The 23209-nt window shown below is 38.5% G+C and overlaps 1 protein-coding gene across 13 annotated transcripts; it reads right to left on the reverse strand.

Moving 5' to 3' along the window:
- Positions 1-112: 112 nt before the first annotated feature.
- On the reverse strand, positions 113-21549 carry PUR4 (purine biosynthesis 4). Of its 13 annotated transcripts, none has more exons than XR_733524.3 (8): positions 21377-21549; positions 21247-21296; positions 21076-21154; positions 20848-20897; positions 16538-20739; positions 16364-16417; positions 3150-3223; positions 113-394 (listed from the first exon to the last, which is right to left on the reverse strand). XR_733524.3 is itself a non-coding variant. In XM_010244365.3 (6 exons), exons 4-5 carry the CDS (start codon positions 20887-20889, stop codon positions 16543-16545), a joined length of 4239 nt encoding a protein of 1412 aa, XP_010242667.1. In that variant the 5' UTR covers positions 20890-20897; positions 21076-21154; positions 21247-21296; positions 21377-21549; the 3' UTR covers positions 16086-16412; positions 16538-16542. The 13 variants fall into 13 exon arrangements, 2 of the variants coding, with proteins under 2 accessions (XP_010242667.1, XP_010242666.1); XR_733527.3 differs by lacking the exon at positions 113-394 and adding an exon at positions 2269-2705 and having other exon boundaries at positions 16364-16412; XR_733521.3 differs by lacking the exon at positions 113-394 and adding an exon at positions 2269-2705.
- Between the last annotated feature and the right edge of the window lie 1660 nt (positions 21550-23209).

Here is a 23209-nt window from a genome sequence, read left to right on the forward strand (position 1 = left end):
TTTTAGCCAACCCCATATATTTGGCACAAGCCATGGATGATGATGAAATTACAACACGAAGATTTATCTATTTCGTATTTTCTTAAAGAAAGAAATAACCAAGATTTTGTCATCCTAGATAAGCATGAGTTATTATAATTAAAGTGCATTCGTCAGTAGTGTTGTATAGAGTATGCTTTTTTTTGAATGTGCTATCCAATCTCTTAATAATACTTCTCATCCTAGTGATTTACTAGTGAAGGGATTCTATTCAACAAGGTCCATAAAGGAGGAAGAGAAACTAAGAACATATATTGGTTTGACCCTTCAGACCTTAATCCACTCCTCAAGGCTCTTTGTCAATACCATTTTTTGCTCGATCCCCTCTCTGACCCACTTTTCATACTCTGGGTACCTGATCAAAACCGACAATTCTTTTTAGAACATGTCAAGACCCCAATATACTAAATCATGATTTGAATACCCTTAGATCTACCATTAAATCTACAAGATTCCTTACCAACAGTTACAATTATGCCATATCACCACATTAGTCACACGATCAGACTCCATCATGTGAAACAAAACCTTTAAACAATTAATTAAACCAAATTTTAGCCTTAATTCCTCCAAATCCCTCCAAAACAACCAAGATTCCATTTTTAAGCATTCTTAAAACCATAATCTAAACCAATATATACCTCTAGCCAGTGATCCATCACTTATAATAACTTGTCAGACATAGATCTTCATCATCTTGACCTTATTTGACCAATAAGACCTCACCACTGTGATTAGAGGCCCAAATAGCAAGCATTTTATTTCAACAAATCTCATTAATCCAATCATTTCAGCCATAGATCTTCATCATCCCGATCCTATTTGACTAATAAGACTTCACCACTGTGATTAGAGAGCCAAAAAATCCCAATATGCTAATTTTCATGACCCAATTCATCTGTTTGACCGTTAAACTGGAAAGGTTTCATTAGGACGCACAAGATTAAATCACCCCTTTATTTGCCCCAACCTAAAACCTTAAAAGAGCGAGTGCTGATGTCAACCCTTCACTTAATCCCCCCTAGCTCATAGGACCAATTAGGACAATTCAAATTCCAAATAGACCAAAGGAACCCAAAATTCCCAATGTAACCCTTCATGACCCTAAAATTTGACAAATGGGCCATTATGGCCACTTCAAATTTACATTTGCTGTTACTGGTAAGTCAAATTCGAACCTAACATGAACATGTTCAAGAATAACTCCATTGGGCATGAGAAACCCAGGAAAATCACTAAAATCTCATATTTTTGGGTTTTCTTACATGTTAAAGCGTGTCTGAAATCTTGAACATGTGGTAATTTTGTTTCAAACTTACTCCAGTCTCCCTTTTCTACAATAGGATGGGTTTTTAAAAGGAAAAATGAGAGAGAGAACCCCCACTTGAATCCCCAACCATTTTAATAAATAACCTGAGAAAAAAATTTAAATCTTAGGTTAGAATTCACCAAAAATGCCCCATCCCCCCGTGTTCACATCCTTGTCTTCAAGAAGGACAAAGCCCTTATGAAATATCCACTCTTTCTCCTTAAGGAGCAATTGCCAAATCTTCCTTCACTAAAAAATCCCAAAAGGTGCCATTCTCAGGCTCTAAAATCATTGCTATAAATTTTAGTCAATGCTACATCAAATAGGTAAGATTCTTAACATATGTTGTTAGTTTTTCTTTCTCATTAGTCAATTGTTGCATTAGTTTCCTTTCAGATATCATTTAGTTTGATTTTGGGTTGATCGAAGCTCAAAAACTGTAAAAGCTTCTTTAAACTTCACTTAATCTCAAAACTAAAGGGAGGGAGGCGATGGATTTAGGAAAAATTAATTAGTACCTAATTTCTAATAACATCCCCTTAAATTTGAGATTAAGAGATGTTAGAAGGGATCCTATTCACAAATTTTAGAACTCCATCTGTATTAATTCAAATTTTGTAAAGTTGAGAGCCTAAACAACTCCCATATCGGGTTGTTATTTACAACATGGAGAGAGAGGTGCCTAACACCTTTTGTCTCCCAAACCTAACGGATTGAGTTTCTAGTAAGTGCCTTTTAGGAGGAGGATGGAGTCACTTTGTTTCAAATCAAAAATCAAATTTCAGAGTTAAAAAAGGACCCCTTTCCTCTTAAGTTAAATGGGTGGTAACTCCTTTGTTTGAGCAAGCCATGAGCTTCTCAGAGCTCACAGCTGGTGACTCCATTGGCGAAAAATTAGAACCTTTATTGGGAGGTGTTTAAGTCTGATTTGGCTCTTGTGGGTTTTACAACTTTAAAACTGAAAGTGTTGTTCATTCTGTGATTTAAAATCGCATCTCTTAGAGACTTAGCATGGTAAGCATAAGTCAAAATCACATTTCAGTGATGCGCAACATAGCAAACCTTACTAGCGATTTGAAATCGCATCTCAACGCCTCCAACACAACATATCCTACCATTGTATCTTACCTAGCCTCCATCGCACATCAGAACACCTCCATCGCACCTTACTTAGCCTCCATCACACCTTACTTAGCCTCCTTCGCACCTTAGCCTCCACCGCATCTTACCTAGCCTTCATTGCACCATAGTTAGCCTCCATTGCCTCTTACCTAGCCTTTATTGCACCTTACTTAGCCTCCATTGCACCTTGGTATGCCTCAATCGCACCTTAGTTCACTGTCATTGCACTTAGCCCCTGTTCTAGACCCAGAAAATCTGGTGAAAAAATATTAAAACAAAAGAAGAAATATGAAGAAGAAAAGAAGGGACGGAGCCCCTGTTTCAGAAACCAATGATAACAAAAAAAAAAAAACTGAAAAAATGGAAGAAATTAAGAACAAAAGAAGGGGGCGGAGCCCCTGTTCTAGACCCAGAAAAGCTGGTGAAAAAAATACTAAAATAAAACAAGAATATGAAGAATAAAAGAAGGGGCGGAGCCCCTGTTTCAGACACCAATAATGAGAAAAAAAAAAAGCTGAAAACATGCAAGAAATTTAAGAACAAAAGGAGGCGGAGCCCCTGTTTTAGTCCAATAAAATGATTCAAAAAACTTGGAGAAAAGATACAAAAAGGAAGAGAAAATGGGGCGTAACCACTGTTTTAAACCAGGAAACAAAGATACAAGAACTGATTAACTCACCTTGACTTTAGAGGACTGTGTGGGAACGATGGATGCTGTTGTTCTCTCATCTTCCTCAGTTTGATACTTCAATTCTATTGTCAATGTGAAACCCTCAAAGATTAACTTTTTTTTACTTTCCTCAAAACAAAAGCATGGTAACATGCAATAGGTTCTATTATAAAAACTACAACAACCAATAAAATATTACATATTTTTATTTTTTATTTAATAAATATTTATATAATATATATTTGCTTCAGCCCACTAAGCATGCGCCTAACATAGTTGGCGTTTGGGCGAGGCGTTCTTTGAAAAGCGCTAACATGGTTCAGAATTGTATCCCATGGTTTAGTCTAGTGTTTTCGGAGCAAGTTAGGAAACTTATACTTTGTTTTGATTGTATAGACTTCTATTATATTCCTAGGATTTTGAATGTCATAGCTCTTAGGATAGCTTAACAAACTAAATATTTTGATGGTCAGTTGGTTTGGTGGCATCATCCACTTCATCGGCTGGAGACTATGTTCATTTTTTAATAGAAAGACACAGTGTATCACAGTGTATCGATCCATAACAGTGCAAATCAATCGATACAAGTCGATATGTACCAATACACACCCATATTGGCCCAATGCGCATGTCTAGCAACATACACGGATGCACCTCCAGTCATACAGGGTGTATCATATCAATATTTCAAACCTTGCATGAAACTGCAAATGATAGCCAAAGTTATTTGTAGAAAAGGATACTTCACATTTCCATGAGATTTAGCAATAATGTCAAGACTTTCTATCAGAACAACAAAATGAAGCTAGTGTACAAAGAAATTCTTCTGTTTTGAGATGTTGGCAGAAATCTTCATTTATATGTTTGTGTGATTTCTATTATATCTATTAACCCAGAAAATTTTGCCCAATCAATGACATTGATTGCTTTTGCCTGGTAGCATACATACTAAGCAAATTTTCTCATGCTCCCCATTCATTCCAGTTTTAGTTCCATGCAACTAGGTATTGCACTTTACATCATTTATGGGCTAAATGATAAGATCAACAATGAAGTTTCATTTCTCCACTTATAAATAGAACATGTTACCTCATAGCCACCTTTAGGGGTGATCATGGGCCAGACTGGGCTCTAGTCCTAAGTTATTAAATACATTAGATTTCATATATAAAATACTTTATATTATACAACATAGTATATGCATAAAATATAAATAGAAAATATTATATATAATATACTGTCTGTGCATTTTATACTATTTATATTTATATATAATATAAAGACATAATTTTTTTCTGAAAAATGTTTATTATATAAAAAGAATTGTGGTCCGGGCTGGGCCTGCACACAAAACCAAGGCCCAAGCCTAGAATTTCAAGGCCAGGCTGAAAATGATCCCCCTAGCCACCTTGTGGCAACTTGGGCAAACCACATGGCCATCTTCATGCTTTTTCGACACCTTTTTACACTTTTCTTTTAAAGCTGAAACCTTCGTGTTTCTGTTCGTTTTATTTTCCTTTCCCCTTCGATTTTTAGTTTGTTTGTTTCTTTACACTTTCGTTTTTACGACTCCAAATTTCTGACCATTTTCACATCCAACAGGATTGATCTATTCAATAGAGGCCCATAGGAAAAGAACAGTGTATGCCTAGGTTGTTTTTGGCATGCATTCTCAGAACCGATTCTTGTGATATAAGTGGGAAAAAAGAATACATAGTGATCTCATTTGGAATGAGAATAATGATCCCATAGTCATCTCTATGAAATGTGGGAATTGATTCTGCTCCTCATTGTCTTTGTGTAAGCCATGTTAAACATGGTAATGAGATTAGAGAGCGGGTGCCTTCTATGATCCCCTCGTTTCTATTCCCTCAATGCTGAACCTTGGAACATGCACCACAACCTAGATGACACAAGTCGGTCCAACGACCATCTCTCCCATAACCCACAACTTCTCAGTACAATAAGAATGACAAATCCACCAAATCATAGACATTCTCCAAACCCAATTTGCAGATTAAACCTTTTTTTCCTGAGTTTTTTAACTCCATACATTCATTTGCAATCAAGATTCGATCAGTGATTTGTCCACTTTGCACAGAAGCCCCTTGATTAGGACAAACAATGGAAGCAAAGACTCTTTTAAACCTCAAGGACCTTGGTCCTTGGCTAAGATTTTATACAAGCTATTCACCAAACTGATAGGCCTAAAGTCTTTTGGGGTGAAATGCTCCACTTCTTTTGGGGACCAAGGCCATAAATGTTAAATTCAAAACCAGATTTATCACACCTCTTTGAAAAAAAAAATCATTAAAAAAACTCCAAAATTTCTGCTATTAGAGTGTCCCAACAATCTTGGTAAAAAACATGGCAAATCCATCAGACCTCGAAGCTTTTGACCTATCCATAAAGAAAATGGCTTCCGTGATTTCCTCCAACTCAGGTTTCCTTTCAATCCACTCTTTGAATTCGCTGGATGGGTTGGGCCAATCCAGACCATCAACTCACACTCTACTACTTAGGGGGTCACCTAAACAGGTACGCATATTGACCAAGTCTCCATAACCAATTTGTCCTGAATACATTGCTACTAACACTTCTTGGTAGTTTCTAATCATTCCCCCTATGCCTACCCTTCTTGGATTACCCGTAGAGCTGCCATCAAAGTTCAACTTTAGCTTATTCACAACTGGAGGTTTCAAATTCCATTCTCACTCAGTCCATATGCCTACCTAAGTACCTATTTGTGCCACTTCAGTCCAAGTTCTAACAATGTCATTAATTGAGTTTATCAAAAAAAAAAAAAAAAAAAACAATGTGGCTAGTAGCAGTAACAAGAAGAACAGGGTACCAGCTGTGTGGGTGCCTCCTTCTGAAGGCTGGACAAAGCTGAATTTTGATGGTAGCAGCCAAGGAAATCCAGGTCCATCAAGGATAGGAGGGGTGCTGAGAGATAAAGATAGTAATGTATTAGCTTTATTCTCAGGTCCCGTGGGTATAGGAGACTCTATTAGAGCTGAGCTTCTAGTGGCAGTACAAGCTATTCAGATTGCAGACCAGTTAGGAGTTCAGAATTTGCTTATTGAAGGAGACTCCAAAGTCGTTGTGGGTTGGTTAAAAAATCCAGTTTCAGTTATTTGGTGCTACAGGGATATTATGAGGAAAGCTAATTGGTTTTCAAGGAACATGACTGTAAATTATCAGTGGGTGGGTAGAACAACTAATACCATAGCGGATGGGTTAGCTAAACAAGGAGTTTCAAGGGAACATTTATTCTGGGCAGCTCTGTAAACTCTCATCTCCTAGTCTGATGTAGTACATTGTTCTTGTTGAGGAGAGGTACCAGCTTGTCCCTCTCCTTGGGCAGGCTGTTTTGTAATTTCTTTCTGATTATTATAAATAAATTATTATTTCATTTATCAAAAAAAACGATGTCATTACTTGAAAAAGACTTGGAAGAGGATTTTTTATATATTCACCAAACTGATAGGCCTAAGGTCTTTTGGGTGAGATGCTCAACTTCTTTTGGGGACCAAGGCCATACATGTTGAATTCAAATCCAGATTTGTCACACGTCTCTGGAAAAAAATCATTAAAAAACTCCAAAATTTCTGATTTTCGAGTGTCCCAACAATCTTAGTAAAAAGCAGTTGTAAATCCATCAGGCCCCAAAGCTTTTTTTTTTTTTTGAATATAAATAAAAATACTTTATTAAGGAAATAGATTAAAGAGGATACATCAGGGTGATAAGAAATCACCCAGCAAAGAACAGACCCACCCTAACATCTTTAACCCCTTAGAGATAAGATAATCAATAGATTAAAGAGGATACATCAGGGTGATAAGAAATCACCCAGCAAAGAACAGACCCACCCTAACATCTTTAACCCCTTAGAGATAAGATAATCAACCCTACAAACAAACAATGACATCCTGAAAAATCCCATCCCAATTACAACTACAAGGTTTTGACCTATCCATAAAGAAGATGGCTTCCTTGATTTCCTCCAACTCAAATTTCCTTTCAATCCACTCTTTGAATTCGCTATATGGGTTGGGCCAATCCGGACCATCAACTCACACTCTACTATTTATGGGTCGTCTAAACAGGTAAGCATATTGACCAAGTCTCCAAAGCCAATTGGTCCTGAATGCATTGCTACCACCACTTCTTGGTAGTTAGTTTCTAATCATTCCCCCTATGCCTACCCTTCCCAGATTACCCGTAGAGCTGCCATCAAAGTTCAGCTTTAGCTTACAAATAGAGGTTTCAATTCCATTCTCACTCAGTCAATATGCCTACCTGTTTGTGCCACTTCAGTCCAAGTTCTAACAATGTCATTAATTGAAAAGACTTGGAATAGCTCTAAAGTTTTTACCCAGTGTGCAGCTCTAATTGTTATAGCTTCAATTAGCTCTTACTTAAATTTATTCTTTTAATTGAATATTCTCTGGTTTCTTTCTTCCCAAATCTCCATACCATTGCTGCTCTTAATGTCCTCCACCTATGTCTTCTAGTATCTTTTTTAGATTCCATCTTAGAGCTCTATCACGTTCCTCAAAACTCAAAAGGCCCTAAGTTGCCTTCCAATCCAGCCCTTCCATATGATCACAAACTTCTTGCTTCCTACGTTCAAGCCTCCCAAAATTGTACAGAATTCCATTCTTTGATTTTTGCCTTTAGCATTTGTAATTTCCTATGAAATTTCATCCCCTTCCATTTAACTCTAGGCCTCATTTCCACCCACGACTCCTTTATTTTCTGTATGAAACATGGATGAAAAACCCACATGTTTTCAAATCTAAACAACAAGGCCCCTTCCTACCAAATCCTCATTATAAATGGCAATTGGCCAATGGTCAAAAGTCACTCTCAACAGAGCTCTCAATACAACACCACTTCAATGCTCCTCCTTGTGAGTGAGGTGGTTACGCTATGTACAGGGGGCTCCTTGAAGGACAAAGGAAAGTCGAGTGCAGGAGGTAGGCTAAAGGCTAGGGCAAATGAGGTGACAGAATGATGATCTCGTTATGAGATGGAACCCTATTTATAGGGAGAGAACCCAAGGTCCCGAAAGGAAGGGGCCAAAAGTGTTTGATTCCCACTAGGAAAGGGAATCTTAGATTCGGTGTCAATTATCAGGGAACACTGCTAGGGTTTCGCCACATGTCTTATGAGATATTTCAAGGACGAACTTTCCTTTCGTCTAAGGATTCTCACAATACGTGTGTGATACTTCCTTTTCGTAACCCTTTTAAACCGACGTGGCATGGGTGACATCACTATTTAGCTTGCACGCCCTCATTAGGCCCGCGGGGTGTCCCGTCACGCGCGTTATTTAACGACACACGTGTTTTTATTATTTGCTTCTGATCTGCAATGAGTCTGCGCTCATCACGATTTTGTGATGGCTTTAAACTCATTGCAAATCCACGCGGGTCCGAAGCTCATCGCGATTCTACGATGGATTTAAACTCATCGCAAGTCCGTGCAAATCCAAAGTTCATCGCAACCTGTTTCGGGTGTGAGTTCATCACAGATGTGTGATGAGTTATGAACTCATCGTAGATGTGCGATGAGTTATGGACTCATCACAGGCATTCTCATAGTATTAGTTTGACACCTCGTGTTCTGATGGTCTGAGTGACCACTATGTACCTACACTCCCAATCCACTAAGAACAAAAATCTATCTAGTTTGGAGCAAATAGAACTAACCTGAAGGTTGGATCAAGTATAGGTGTTATGTTGAAGAGGTACCTCTTTTAGCTAAAGAGAATTAACAAACTAATTAAACTTCCTCATGCTTTTGGTGATCCTTTGCCTAAGGTTATTTATCTCTTTTGTAAATCTTATAACATTAAAATCACCTCCAAACACCAAGGCCCTTCCCATAGTCCTCCAGTGCCGTTTAATTCTTCCCACATTTCATTTCTCTCCCTATACCCATTAGGCCCATAAGCATTAGTCAATACCCATTCAAACCCATCATCCATTTGTTCGAACTTGATGGAAACAAAGAACTTTCTAATTCTGCTAATCAAAAAACATTAAAAAAAAAAACAAAGAACGTTCCAATTAATTCTTCTACTCCTTCCATGAATTCATTTCTCCATAATGTTACAATGTCCCCCAAAGATACCCAAGATGGGGTCATGGACCAACTTATTCCCATAGCCCTCCATATGCTTCTAGCCCATCTAACATCAAATTATTTTCCTGGAGGATTACAACATCAGGTTTTTCTTTCCAAAGTATGTCCCTTATGACTGATCTTTTTCTGGCACTCCCCAAACCCCTCACATTCCAGATTATTATTCTCATTATAAAACTTTTCACTGATACCATCTTTTTTCTAGGACCTCTACTAACTTCCACTCCTCGCCCTTCTTCCACTTAATTCCTTAACCCCTTCCACATCCTGCCTCAACTTTTCTACTTCACTCATGACTCAACTTTCTCTTCCTCCTTCCCCTCTGTTTCGTTTTTCTTTATAACCAAAATTCATTAAAGAAAGAACAAGTACATGAGAAGAAGATGTACAAAAAAAGGGGGAGGATCCCCAAGAGATTACAGAGGAAGCTTGTCATTATACAAATGATCGAAATACACCACACAATTGGCTAATCCATCTGCTATATGATTTTGTTCCCTTGGAATCCAAACTAAAATTGCATTTAAACAGTCCAAAGAGTCCCTAGCCTCTGCCAAAAAGTGGCTCAGTCTCCAAGGTCCCCCCTTGTTTTTTTTTCTGATCAATAACTGTGAGTTGAATTGAATTAAAAATATGAGAAATTACAAGCAAAGGGGATAAACCATCTTAGCTCCCGAGTACAACCATTGAACACCAAAAAACAATTACAAAACAGCCCAAAAAATAGAGTTTCTGTTCACCCCTTGCCTAGCTAGACCATCTGCCAGTGAGTTTGTGCTTCTCTTTACCCATTTGTACTGAATTTCAATGTCCTTAGTCAGCCACTTAAATTTTCTCTTTTCATTGCTGTAATTCCATATCCTAGAGTTATCCTCTTTTAACCAGTTCACCACAACTTCAGAGTCTCCTTCTATGATCATCTTATTAAAATGCATATCCTTTACTCTTTGTACCCCTTCAAGAGCTGCAAGTATCTCAGCCCTCAATGAATCTCCCACCCCTATTGGTCCAGAGAATATAGCTAACAGATTCCCTTGTTCATCTCTTACTGCTCCCCCTATTCCGGATGGCCCTGGATTACCCATACTGCTGTCATCAAAATTCAGTTTAATAAAGCCATGAGGTGGAGGAATCCAACAAGAGTTTGATGCCTTCTTAGCTGGAGTTAATTCTGCAATTTCCTTCCAGTTTCTTAACCACTTTATGGTATTTGCTGAGTCACCTGCAGTGGTTAAGTTCTGAATTCCCAATTTTTTTACTATTCTGATTCCAGTAAGAGCAGCCATCACCTCAGCCTTAGTGGAGTCAGCCAATCCAATTGGACCACTGAAAGTCCAGCATATGTTGCTCCTTTCATCCCTTACTGTGCCTCCAATGCCAGCTAAACCAGGACTACCTAAAGCACTCCCATCGAAGTTTAGGGCCACCTTTCCATCACCAAGAACAACCAGTTAACTTGGGATTGTTTGTTGAGGGTGAGGAAGAAAAAGAAAGGAGTGAGCATCTCTATTGAGATCATTGATTGAGAATCCTTCAAACAATTCTGAATTGACTGTCCAGAGGTTACAAAGGTATGTTATATCTGAAATTAATTCTCCAAGGGGCCTAAATTTATTATCAAAAAGGTGTTTATTTCTTTCATCCCAAACTCCCCACATCACTGCATGAAGCACAGATTGCCAATAAATTTTTCCTCTTTTGCTTAGTCCTATTCCTTGCCACTGATGCAAGAACTCTTGAATGTGCTCTGATATAACCCAGTTGTAACCTTCATTCTCAAGAAGTGAAGTCAGATGTTTCATTTTTCTTAAAGTAAAACTTTAAATCACTTGGATTCTTTAATTAGCATCTCAACCTTTCTACGGAAGGCTGCTACAGAATCTTCTACTCCCTCTTCTCCCTTATTACCTTGCCCCTCTCTACTCAACCCGATATTATTTTCTTCACTCTTTTCCAACCCTGCTTTAGAACTCCTTTCTTCCACCCTCTCTAACCCCTCACCTAACTTCTCCTCTTCCTTATATTTTAACTCCTCAAACAGTACAGTTATTAATTCCCAAATTCTCTCTCCTTACTCCCTCTCTTCTGTTTCATCTCTTTCACCCCTTTCACTGACCAACTCCCCTCCTCCCTTACATACACTGGCTGTGGTTTCATGGACTTTTTGCTTAGCAGATAGATAGGCAACTAGAGCATCTGCTTCAAACACAGGAGAAAGGTTAGTACCCAAAACCAAATTGGCACACGTATAGCAAAGGGGGATAGGAACTGCAGGGACTAGTTCAATAGGCTTGCAACCTTGTCTTACCCATCCGTATGGTTGTTGCCTTCCAGACAAGGAATGGAAGAATTGCATGAAGTATCCATGTCAGTTTGTTGTTCACCCCTATTTGAAGTAATCCTGATAGGCCACTCAATGTCCTTGACTATCTCATCACAGATACCCTGCTTTTGCTGGTGAAATGGATCTGAATCTCCTTTGTTTGGGATTTTAGTTTTTCTCCTCAGCTTTTTGAAGATAAATAAAAAAGAAATTTGATTGATAAAAAACATAGCACAACTTCTCATTGCAAAGAGTCACCAAACATCAGAGGCAAGAGAAATTTAAAATAAAAAAGTACAATCACTTACTAATTTAAAATACAAAAATCAATTTAAGTCATTCAAGACTTTCCATAAGTCGGCTCTAAAGTCTTCTTTACTGAAACCTTCAAATTCCGGAAGAATTAGAACCCATCAAACTATCTTCAAACTGATTAATGCCCCTAATCTTCATTGCTTTTCCTTTTCCCTTCAAATATTCTTTTGTTTCTTTCCTTCCAAACCTCCCAACACACTGCAAAGGGGATGCAACTCCAAATAATTTTTGTTTTAGTATTCCCGATAACTCTAGGCCAGCTTCCAAATACCTCAGTATCATCATTGGGCAGCCAACAATCCATGTTGAATAACTTGAAGAAATAACCCCAAATTCCTCTGACGTAGCAGCATTGAACTAGAAAATATAGAACAGTTTCCACCTCAGCCAAACATAATACACATCTGTTTGGGAATTGAAAGCCTCTTTTTTTCAGCTTATCTTGAGTGAGATGCTTCCCATAGATACCAACTAAGCAAAAGCCTCAAATTCTTGAAGGAACCAGTTTCTCCCAAACAACTTTTATTTCCTCGGGCTCCACCAGAAGCAAAGCACTATAGAGAGGTTTGACTGTAAACTTTCCAATTTTGCATTCCTTCCACCATTTGAATCTGACATCAAGGGATTAACCACCACCTCATGCATCTTTGATAACAGCCCAACACATTCCTCCACCTCCCAATCTAGCAACGTTCTTCTAAAATTAGGACACCATACCACTGATCCCTTTATGACTTCATAGCATTGAGCAATTGCCACCCTCTTCTTGCTTAGACTATACAGCCTTGGGCACATCTCAAATAACTTCCCAATTCCAAGCCAATCAATCATCTTCCCAAAATCTAATACTAGCACCATTCCCCACTCTCCAAGACAAGAACGGCTGCATCAAAGAGTGAAACCTCGTGATTCCCTTCCACACACTTACCTCATGGGATGATCTTACCTCTCTCACATCCCACCCAAAATTAACCACCCATCCTTACAAGCTACTACCCCTTCTTGCCTTTGGATAGGCCTTTTTTGTTATAAATAGTGAAATTTTATTAAACCAGCAAATAAGAGTTATTACAGCTACCTTAATGAAGTAGATGGGGATGCGAAGAACTTCCACTGCTCCACCTCATACTAGTCCCGGAAGACAAAATGTAAACCAATAATAGGAGGCCTTGTGATCAGATGCATGGCAGAAATAAACAAAGAACTTTTTTGGTAAGCAACTGTGGAGGTTATTATCTGAGCCATCATTATTATGGGCCAAAGTGAAAAGTCAGAAATATTTGGGAATAAATCAATCTTTAGTCAAAACCTGAGAAGCCATCGTTCCAAGTGGCAGAAGCAAATGCTGTTAATTGCCAAGAGTTTAAGCAAAATTTAGTTTGGCAGATAAAGGATGGTCATAGGATCAACGTCCAACATAATCCTTGGATACCTAATGACCTAATCTCAGGGATGAATTCTCCCATCCTCAATCCAGGTCTTATATTGGCAGAAAATGAGGCCAGGGTGTCTAATTTGTTAACTCAAGAGGGGAGTTGGAATGAAGCTCTTGTACATAATTTATTTCCCCCATTCACTGCTCACCTTATACTTCAAATCATACCAAACCCAGCCATTGACAATGATCAGGTTTATGGGGAGGTGTTTGAACAAGAGATGAACATTTTTTCTTGAAAATGAAGATAAACTCTCTGTTTTTTGCAAGGAACAAATAGAGACCTTCAACCATCTGTTTTTCACATGTCCTTACTCGAGTGCTATTTGGTTCTTTCTTCAATTGGAAAACAATCCTCATGAAGTACAGGATAGACAACTCCACGAAATTAAGAAATTCATAAAAAAAAAGATAAAGAAAAAAAAAATCTGCTTCTTAAGAAGTTCATGATAGCTCTCAGAATCATTTGGGACCAAACGAATAACGAAATGTTTGAAAACTCTTTTCTGCAGCCAAATCAGGTGTTGTATAATATTAACTCTTTAACCTCTGTTACTACAGAAGCAAGACAGCACTATGATGCCAATCAACACAATCACTCTCTTGTGACCTCAGAGCACTCATATATTATGTTTGTTCATGAAATTAAGAAGTTCATGATAAAGAATTTCATTAAGTACAGGATAGAGAACTCCAACAAATTAAGTTCACAATAAAAATCACAAACATCTGCTTCTTAAGAAGTTCATGATAGCTCTCAGACTCATTTGGGACCAAAGGAACAAAGGAATGTCTTGAAACTCTTTTCGGAAGCCAAATCAGGTGTTGTATAATATTAACTCCTTAACCTCTGTTACTACAGAAGCAAGACAATACAATGAAGCCAATCAACACAATCACTCTCTTGTGACCTCAGAGACTCATATATTATGCTTGTTGATGGTTCCATTGATCCCCAAACAGGGATATCTGAGCTGCCTTTGTCATGTTGGATTCTTACAACAGAATTATTCATGCAGATGCTAAAGTTCACAAAACACAGGAAGCACTGAAGCTAAATGGAGAAACATTCTAGAGGGCATAGTTGTCAAGGCAACTAGGCAGTTTTACAGTGTTGCCTCGCCCAAACGCCATAGTTTTCAAGGCGCCAAGGCGAGGCTAGGCGACTGGGGGTGCCTTGTCGCCTAGTTGCCTAGGCGATGGATTTTTTATGTTAAAAATATAGATCCTAGGGTAGTTCCCTAGGTACCATAACCATACTTCTTTAATAATTATTCATGATTTTCATAAGAAAAGTATAAATTTCATATTAAAGTATAGAAAATCAACATATTCATGAGAAGAAAATGAAGAAGGAAAATAAAATTCAAAAAATATAGGGGCTGAACCCTTATTTTTGTTATAGGAAAAGAAGAAAATAAAAAGTATTGGTAGTAGTAGTAGTAGTAGTAGTAGTAGTAGTAGTAGTAGTAGAAGAAGAAGAAGAAGAAGAAGAAGAAGAAGAAGAAGTAGAAGAAGAATATATGGAAGAGGAAAATGTGCTGATTAGATAAAATTTTAAGTTCTTCCTTACTTATTGGTTCAGGTTTTTAAGTCTTTGAGGGTTCAATACAGCATTTAGCAATGTTTGTGTTGATTAAGCCCTAATAAATAAGAAAATAATAAAAAGAAATTAGTATATAAACACACAAAATGATTATTTTAGTTTAATAGTGTCTATTTTATAATTATAATCTCAAAAAAGAATGAATAAAATAGTATTTTATAGTAGGAAGTATAAAACTGCTAGGTGAGCCTCAAAGGGCGCCTTGTCGCCTAGGCGTCACCTTGACAACTATGCCAAACACCTATAGTTTTGTATACTAGGCGACCGCCCAGAGACTTAGGCGGGCGCCTAAATAAATTTAAGAAATATTTTTTTCATGTTTATTATTCTAATATTTTTATTGGCTATTATGTTGTTCTAAAATACAACTGGTTACATGTTAACATTTTATTATTAAGCCACACTAATAGAATACATCTCATTTTCATTTCTTTAGTTCAGTTGTTGTCTTGAAAGGGTTTTTGCTCGGCTGAAGAGGGAGGAGAACCGAAGGCTTCTAGTTCCAGCTCCATCTCCAGCCCAACTTCGAGCTTCAGTTGGTAAGCTGCTGCTTCTTCTTCTTCTTCTTCCAGCCAGCTTCAGTGCTTTTTTTCAGAAAAAACAGGGGCTCCGCCCCTATATTCCTCCCTTCTTCTACTTCTTCCAGCCAGCTTCAGTTCTTTTTTTCTTCGAAAAAACAGGGGCTCCATCCCTATACTCCGCCCTGCTTCTGCTTCTCCTTCTCCTTTTTTTTTCAAAAAAACAGGGGCTCTGCCCCTATTCTCTCCCCTTCTTTTTCTTCTTCTTAAACATATTGTAGTATAAATATAGATTTTATATTTATAGGTTTCATCGCCTAGCGTCGCCTAGGCGCCTGGACGCCCCATGGTCGCCTAGCCTCACCTAGTCGCCTTGACAACTATGCTAGAGGGTTTACTAGAGGTTAAGAGAACAAAGCTCAACAACTTTTCGTTATATTCTGATGCTATGTTGGAGGTACAGGCTACACAGAATCCTCAACTGGATTGCGTGTGGAAATCTAAGTGATTGTTAGATGTCGAGCATTAAAAACTTGTAGAAGTATAATATCAGAATGCTTGTACCCTCTTAGGTGATGGATGTAAATGATTTCATGCAGATAACGAAGTAACTCTGCTTTTTGGTGAAAAAAAAATGTTACAGATTAAGGGAATTTGGTCTTTTGAGAATATGAATAAAATAAACATGATTTCCAGCCACTAAAAGAAACAAGAGCCTATTTCAGAGGAGAAACAAAAATAAACCAGGATGTATCAGCATTTTGACCTTCAATATTTAAATAGAATTTCTGCAGATGAAAAACATAAAAATAAATGGAGTAGGTATCCTGAGAAACAAAACATTAGATGGAGAATAAATTCCAGTAACTTGCCTTTAAAAGTTTCAGAAGCCCTTCTATTTCAGAAATCAAGAGCCTTCCCCTGAACTACAAAATATCAACAGAGAAAAGATAAACTAAATTAACTATTAAAAGGAGAAAAAAAAAACACTTGGTGAAGGAAGAAGAATAATAAAAGTTAAACCTGACCAACAGAAAAGAGCAAACCTGTCTCAAGAGCACCACTCCCTAGCATTTTGAAACATACGCAGCCACGGGCTAGGTCCCCTTTTGTCCACATTCCATTCCGTTGGATACCATGGGAACTGCCACATCAGGAAGCATCGCTCAGGGTGAGGCATCATAGCAAGGTGCCGCCCATCTGGCGAGCAAATTGCTGCCACTCCCAATGGGGAACCATTTGGGTTGAAAGGATAAACCTCTGTTATCTTCCCATCATCATCGCAATATCTTAGTGGGGCCAAATTAGACTGGAGGGTACGATCCAAAACAACACTGTCAGGGAAATACGCCCTTCCCTCACCATGAGCAGCCCACACACCAAGAGTACTACCCTCCATTCCTTTAAGCATTATTGCAGGTGATTCACTTATTGTCACACTTGTGAAACGGCATTCAAACCTACCAGATTCATTGTGGATGAACCTCGGCTGAGATGGATCTCCACCTACACCAAGAACACCCCCAACTTGCCCTCCAGGAACCCATCCCAGTAAAGCCATAAGCTGGCACCCATTACAAACCCCAAGGCTGAACGTGTCAGGCCTGTTATAGAATTCCTGGAACTGGGTCAATAGAGGCTGGTTGAACCTTATGGAGGCTGACCAACCTTTTGCAGAGTCCAGTACATCTGCATAGCTGAAACCTCCTACAAATACAATCCCACGGAAATCATGCAGGGAGACTACTCCACTCAGAAGGTCTGACATAGTGACATCCCAGGGTTCAAAACCAGCAGCATAAAAAGCAGCAGACATTTCTCTGTCCCCATTGCTCCCTTCTTCCCGAATCACGGCCACTTTTGGTTTCAAAGCTGCATCCATCAATTTCTTATCTGTAAATGAAGGAGTGAAGGATAACCTCCATATAGGTTTGCGCCTACTTTTCAAACCCTTTTGTTCTGATTGCACACAAGAAGCTAGCCTTTGGAACCCCTCTATATGGAAACTGGTTTCCTCCCACATGTCCCAAAGGTAGGATGTTTCCTGCTTCAATCGAGTTACATCGTCAACCCTTAGTTCGACAACAGGAGAAGCTGTAACATGCCCGATGATCTTAGGACTAATCCCAGCTCTGCTAAGTTTTCCCATCACTGCATCCAAGTTCTGCTTGCTAATCTCAAGAACAAGACCAAGCTCTTCTGCAAATAGCTCTTGAATGAGAGTCTTACCTTGCGAAGTCAAGTTCAAAAGGACACCACAATTCCCAGCAAAAGCCATTTCAAGGACACAGACCATCAATCCACCATCACTGATATCATGACCAGCCGAGACCAGCCCATCTGTAAGCAATTCCTGAACAGCCTCAAAAACTTTTTTAAGGTAAGAGACATCATCAAGATCTGGGCACTCATTTCCAACTTGGTCAAATACCTGAGCAAGAGCAGATCCACCCAAACGCCGCTTTCCTTTTGCCAAATCAATGTGAAGGAGGACACCCTCATCCCCAAGTTTCAAGTCTGGAGTGACTGTCAATGTGATGTCTGGACAGGTAACATAAACACTAATAACAAGATTTCCAGGAGCCTTGACAACTTCACCAGATGAGTGAGCTGCCATTGACAGACTGTCTTTTCCTCCATCAATTGCAATACCCAGTTCAATCATTGCTTCTGAAAGAGATGTAGCAGCATCATACATTGCTGCTCCTTCACCATCAAGTTTGGCAGCATACATCCAATTCCCACTTGCCTTAACATCAGAAAGAGAAGTAACCTTGGCCCAAACTAGATTTGTAAGTGCTTCTCCAACAGCTAGTCTTGCCATTGCTTTTGGATCTAGCAGACCCTTGATGGGTTGCTCTCCAATTGCACATGCACCCCCAGTCAGGTCTGTATATGTTTGAGCAATGACAGCAACATCAGAAAGTGTAAGTTGCAAAGGACCAACTGTCTGCTGCTGTGCCACAAGACCTGTTACACACCTATCTACTTTTGTTGTTAAGAAGCGCTTTGAGCACACTGATGGAAGTCTCAAGACCCTCTTCAGAGAATCCATTAACATGGTGCTAGGGGCAATATCTAGTGGCTCCAGTGCTTGATCCATTCGACTGAACTCAAAGCATTTCTGAGGCATATCACCAAGCACTTTCTCAAGTTCAAGATCTACAGCAGGCGGGGGCAAAGGAAGCCCACTTGAACGACAACGCTCTACAGCTGCACTGTCAACTAATACAATCCGCCCTTCACCACTGATTGTTCCAATAACAGCCATTGACAACCTTTCTCTTTCACATATTGATCGTAACAGGTGGTAGCTTTCAGGCTTTACTAATATCGCATCCTGTTCCTGATACTCTGCACCCCATATCTCTAAAACTGACATTGTGTGGTCACCAACTACAATTGCCCGAATATCAATCTCTGCACCCTTTGGATAGATTATTTCCTTAACAACATTACAGTTCCCCCCTGCACCCTGGTCATGAATGCTAATAATTGGGTTGTTCTCCCCCATCTCAACACAGGCACGAACAACACGGTATAACTTCTGTGCCATCTCAGCATCCCCTCTCTGTACAGCATTAAAGTCCAGCTCTGCATCATTCTGACCACTCACCATGCTTGAAGCTGCACCACCTCCCATTCCTATGCGATATGCTGGCCCTCCAATCTTCACAACTAGCATCCCAACCTCTGGATCTCCTTTCGATATATGAATGTGATCAATCTGCCCAATTCCTCCACTGAACATGATAGGTTTTAACCATTCCCTTCTTTCCCCATTTGGAAGTCTCATTCCAAAAGTTCTTGTGTACCCCTGAATCAAGGGTTCTCCAAACTTGTTCCCATAGTCTGATGCACCATTGCTTGAATCAATGAGGATCTGCAAAGGAGAAGCCAAGTTTGATGGGTATGTGAAAGATGGATCCTCCCAGGGAGCATAGGAACCTTCTATATGAAGATTACCGACACAATACCCAGCAGTAGATGCCACAACAAAAGATCCTCTTCCCGTAGCATGGGTATCCCTTATACGACCCCCAGCACCAGTCTCTGCTCCAGGATAAGGTGCCACTGCACAAGGAAAGTTATGTGTTTCTGCAGTAAATAAGATATCAAGTTCACGTTTATCCATCCTTAACAAAGATGTTGAACCAGGTTGGGCTGGACGCAACTGGTTAACAAGGAAACCTTTTATTGCACTGGAGTTGTCCTTGAAGCCAATGACAGAGTTGCTCGGATTGGCCCGTAGTGTGCTCTTGACAATCTGCATAAGTGTCCTATTCATAGGCTGACCATCAATAACAATTTTCCCATTGAAAAACCAGTGACGACTGTGCTCACTGTTAGACTGTGCAATATCAAATAGTTCCACAGTTGTTGGGTTCCGCTTAATGTCATCTCTAAAGAGCCTAGTGTAATACTGTATATCTTGTTCATCAAATGCCAATCCCATTTTCTCATTGATCTCTTCCAATGCTTCGCGTCCCCTCTCCATGACTGGAATGTACTGAACTTCCTCGGGAACAACACTTATTTGGAAAGATGTTAGCTTCTGGGGATAGACACATTCTGTCATCCTATCGTGAACCATGGCAACAAACTCATTGATTTGTTGTTCTTGCAGAGAATCAGTTCCTTCCTTAATATACAACATGTACCTTCTTGACCTCTCCATGCGGATTACCTCAGTCAACCCACATGCTTGGCAAATTGAGACAGCATTAGCAGACCATGCTGTTGTAAAAGATAGTCGTGGCCCAACTTCAACCACCACAGTGGAGATGCCCTCCTGTCTCTCCTTGTTAAGAAAGCTTTCAGTCCCCAAATTATCAGGTTCATATGTCTCTTGAAGAATCCATTTTAGAACTCCAAGCTTCTCACTTGAGAGTTCTGAGTGAAGTCCAATATTAAAACACTGTTCAGTTTTCAACCCAATAACCTGACTTGAGATCTTCGTCTGGACTGACTTGAGAAGTTCTGCAGTTGCACTCTCCTGAATCAGTGGAACACGGTAAAAATGTATAACATCCCCTGCAGAACTGTCAACCTTACTTGAATCATCTTCTACTTTACTGTTCACAGTCCCTGAAACCACAGCTCTGGGCATTACAGGAGTCAGAGCCCTTTTACTATAGTTACTTGATATTCCCAGTGAAGGGCTTCGACTGCGAAGTGAACCCCAAAGAAAACGGCACTTCTGCTTGTGAAAACTTCTGTGTAGAAACAAACTTTGTCTTTGTGAACCCTGCAAAAAGTTTGAGAAAAAACAGAAAAAAAAAAGAAAAGAAAAGTCATTTTCAAAGTTCAAACACCAAAAATAAATTAAAAAGAACCTAACTTTATAATGTCATACCAGCAAGAACTCTGACGCTGTAATCTCCCCAGTGGCAGCCATTTTAATAACTGATCAAATAAAAAAAAAAACACAAGAACAATATCATAATAACGATTTTTTTATGGAAAAAAATATATAATAACCCATAATCACAAAATCCCTCTACAAACAATTTCTCATCTTCCCTAATGCAAAAACATATACAACGAAAACAATAATACCATATAATGAAGGAGAGAGACGAACCTTTGTGAAGAAACTGCTATGGAGACGTTTCCTTGAACGAGCTGCAGTGGAGACAGAGAAATCTCCTAGACCGATGAACCTGAAAGGTGTATTGAGCAAAGCAAGTTAACAGAAAGAATTTGAAACGTTGTTTGACCGCACAAACGTGAAAATAGAGAACGACGATGATACCAGTTGTCGTTTAAACCACTGAAACACGCCACCACACCGCCCGGTTCTCTCTGCAACAAACAAATAAAAAGCTTGAAACTTCCGAACGGTAAACATCAAAAGGAAGGTCGCTTGTAAGCGTAAATCTTACTTAAATACGCCAGTATGCTTGAGATTGAAGGACAGCCAAGCCGGAGAATAATCAGTGCCCGAGTGCCGCCGCTGGAGAAGAAGGTCGAGAAAGAAGAGGAAAGGTGTTAGGGGGAGGGGGGGTTTGTGGGGTTTTGCCTTTCGGGGTAGTTTTGGAATTAAATATATTAATAGGGTATATAGTTGTCCGAAAGGTTTCGTCAATGCATTTGGAGGGAGCAAGGACTTAGATATTTTCGTTCCGTGGGGTATGTATTTTTATTTTATACAAGTAAAAGTGTACGTGTTGCACGTGGCAACGTATATATTGTTGTTTAATTTAAAACTTTTAAATGTTCTTATAATTTCAACAAAAGTTTTTAACATAGGGTTGAAGCATAGAGTTGGATTTATTGATTTGTTAATTGGATACATTTTTTTTATGTTTTTACTTAAATTAATTTATTGTAAAAATAATAATTAACTTAGTCAATAATCAAATGAGGTCCTTACTGATGGAACCATTAACCTGTTTAACCAAGAAAATGGGCTATGGTTAATACATTAATTTGTTTTTTTTTGTATCTTAGCTATTTCTATTTTTATTAACAATAATTCTCATTTTTTACAAATATATTTTTGTTTAATATGAAGAATATGTAATATTAATACATGTTTAAATTTTTTCATAAAATTTATAAAAAAATTCTATATTTTTATTTTTTACTATTTAATTTATGACATAATAAAAATTACTTATTTAATAAGAGGAAATGCAATTCCAATATATTGTTTGATATTGGTTTTTAATATTGGGGTAAAATCAATTTATTAGATTGATTAGCCGACCACCCAATTCAAGATTGTAGGTTCATTTACCACCAAACCATTGCCCACGGTGGCCTAGCTAATTAAATCGTGGAATCATTTGACATGGTTAGTTGAGTCATGTGTTAGACATTAATGCTTTTTTTCTTAATTTTTATTTCATTTCCATCATTAATGAAAATAATTCTCATTTATCACACTTTTTTATATGATGAATATATAATAACATATAATGTACTTGAGTTTATCTACATTTTTTCTATAATTTTGTGTATTTTATTATTTAATTATAACATCATGTGTTGATCCATTTGATATGGACAATTGAATCACTAATCCACCACTTGGATTTGAATATTTGAATATTTAATCAGATTCGAATTTGAATATTAATTTTTAAAATCTATCAGATATCAAATCAAATTCGAGTATCAAACTTATTAATCGGATTCGAATTCGAATATTGTTTGATCCAATTCGAATTTGATCCATTTAAACCCTACTTATCGGTCACTCGTTCTTTGGATGTCCAATGACTCAGAGGGTTCCTCTTCATAATTGGCTTCTTCTTTGGTCTAAAATGGACAACCCTTTGGACACATCTCACATTTTAGTGTTAGCACAAGGAGCAATAATTATGTGGAATATTTGGAAGAGAGGTGCAAGGTGATCTTTGAACATGTTACATTTGATCCTCTATCTGTGGTCTTGGTGGCCCATTCTCAGATAGATGAATTATTTTCCCATCTTAATATATTGTCAATAATCCAGTCATTTGCAAATCCAATTCAGTCACAAATTGGTTGGAGCAAACCTCCTACTCCTTTTCTCAAGTTAAACTTTGATGCATGGGGCACTAAATTCTTCTACTGGGGGTGTTGGTCTCTTAGTTTGAGACTCAAGTGGGTGTTTTTGTTATAGTAGAGCATCTAAAATTCCTCTGGATTCTCCTTTGGAAGTAGAAGCCAAGACAGCTCTTGCTACTATTTAGTTTGCTATAGATCTTGGTGTTTCATCAATCGTTATT

The sequence above is a fragment of the Nelumbo nucifera genome, chromosome 1, assembly GCF_055504915.1.
Source record: "Nelumbo nucifera cultivar China Antique chromosome 1, China Antique-T2T, whole genome shotgun sequence".
Lineage (NCBI taxonomy): Eukaryota > Viridiplantae > Streptophyta > Magnoliopsida > Proteales > Nelumbonaceae > Nelumbo > Nelumbo nucifera.

Coding starts and splice junctions, on each gene's coding strand:
- PUR4 (XM_010244365.3), bottom strand. CDS start 20,889: ATGGCTGCCACTGGGGAGATTACAGCGTCAGAGTTCTTGCTG. Junction 20,740..20,847: donor CAGCGTCAGAGTTCTTGCTG/GTATGACATTAT, acceptor AACTTTTTGCAG/GGTTCACAAAGACAAAGTTT.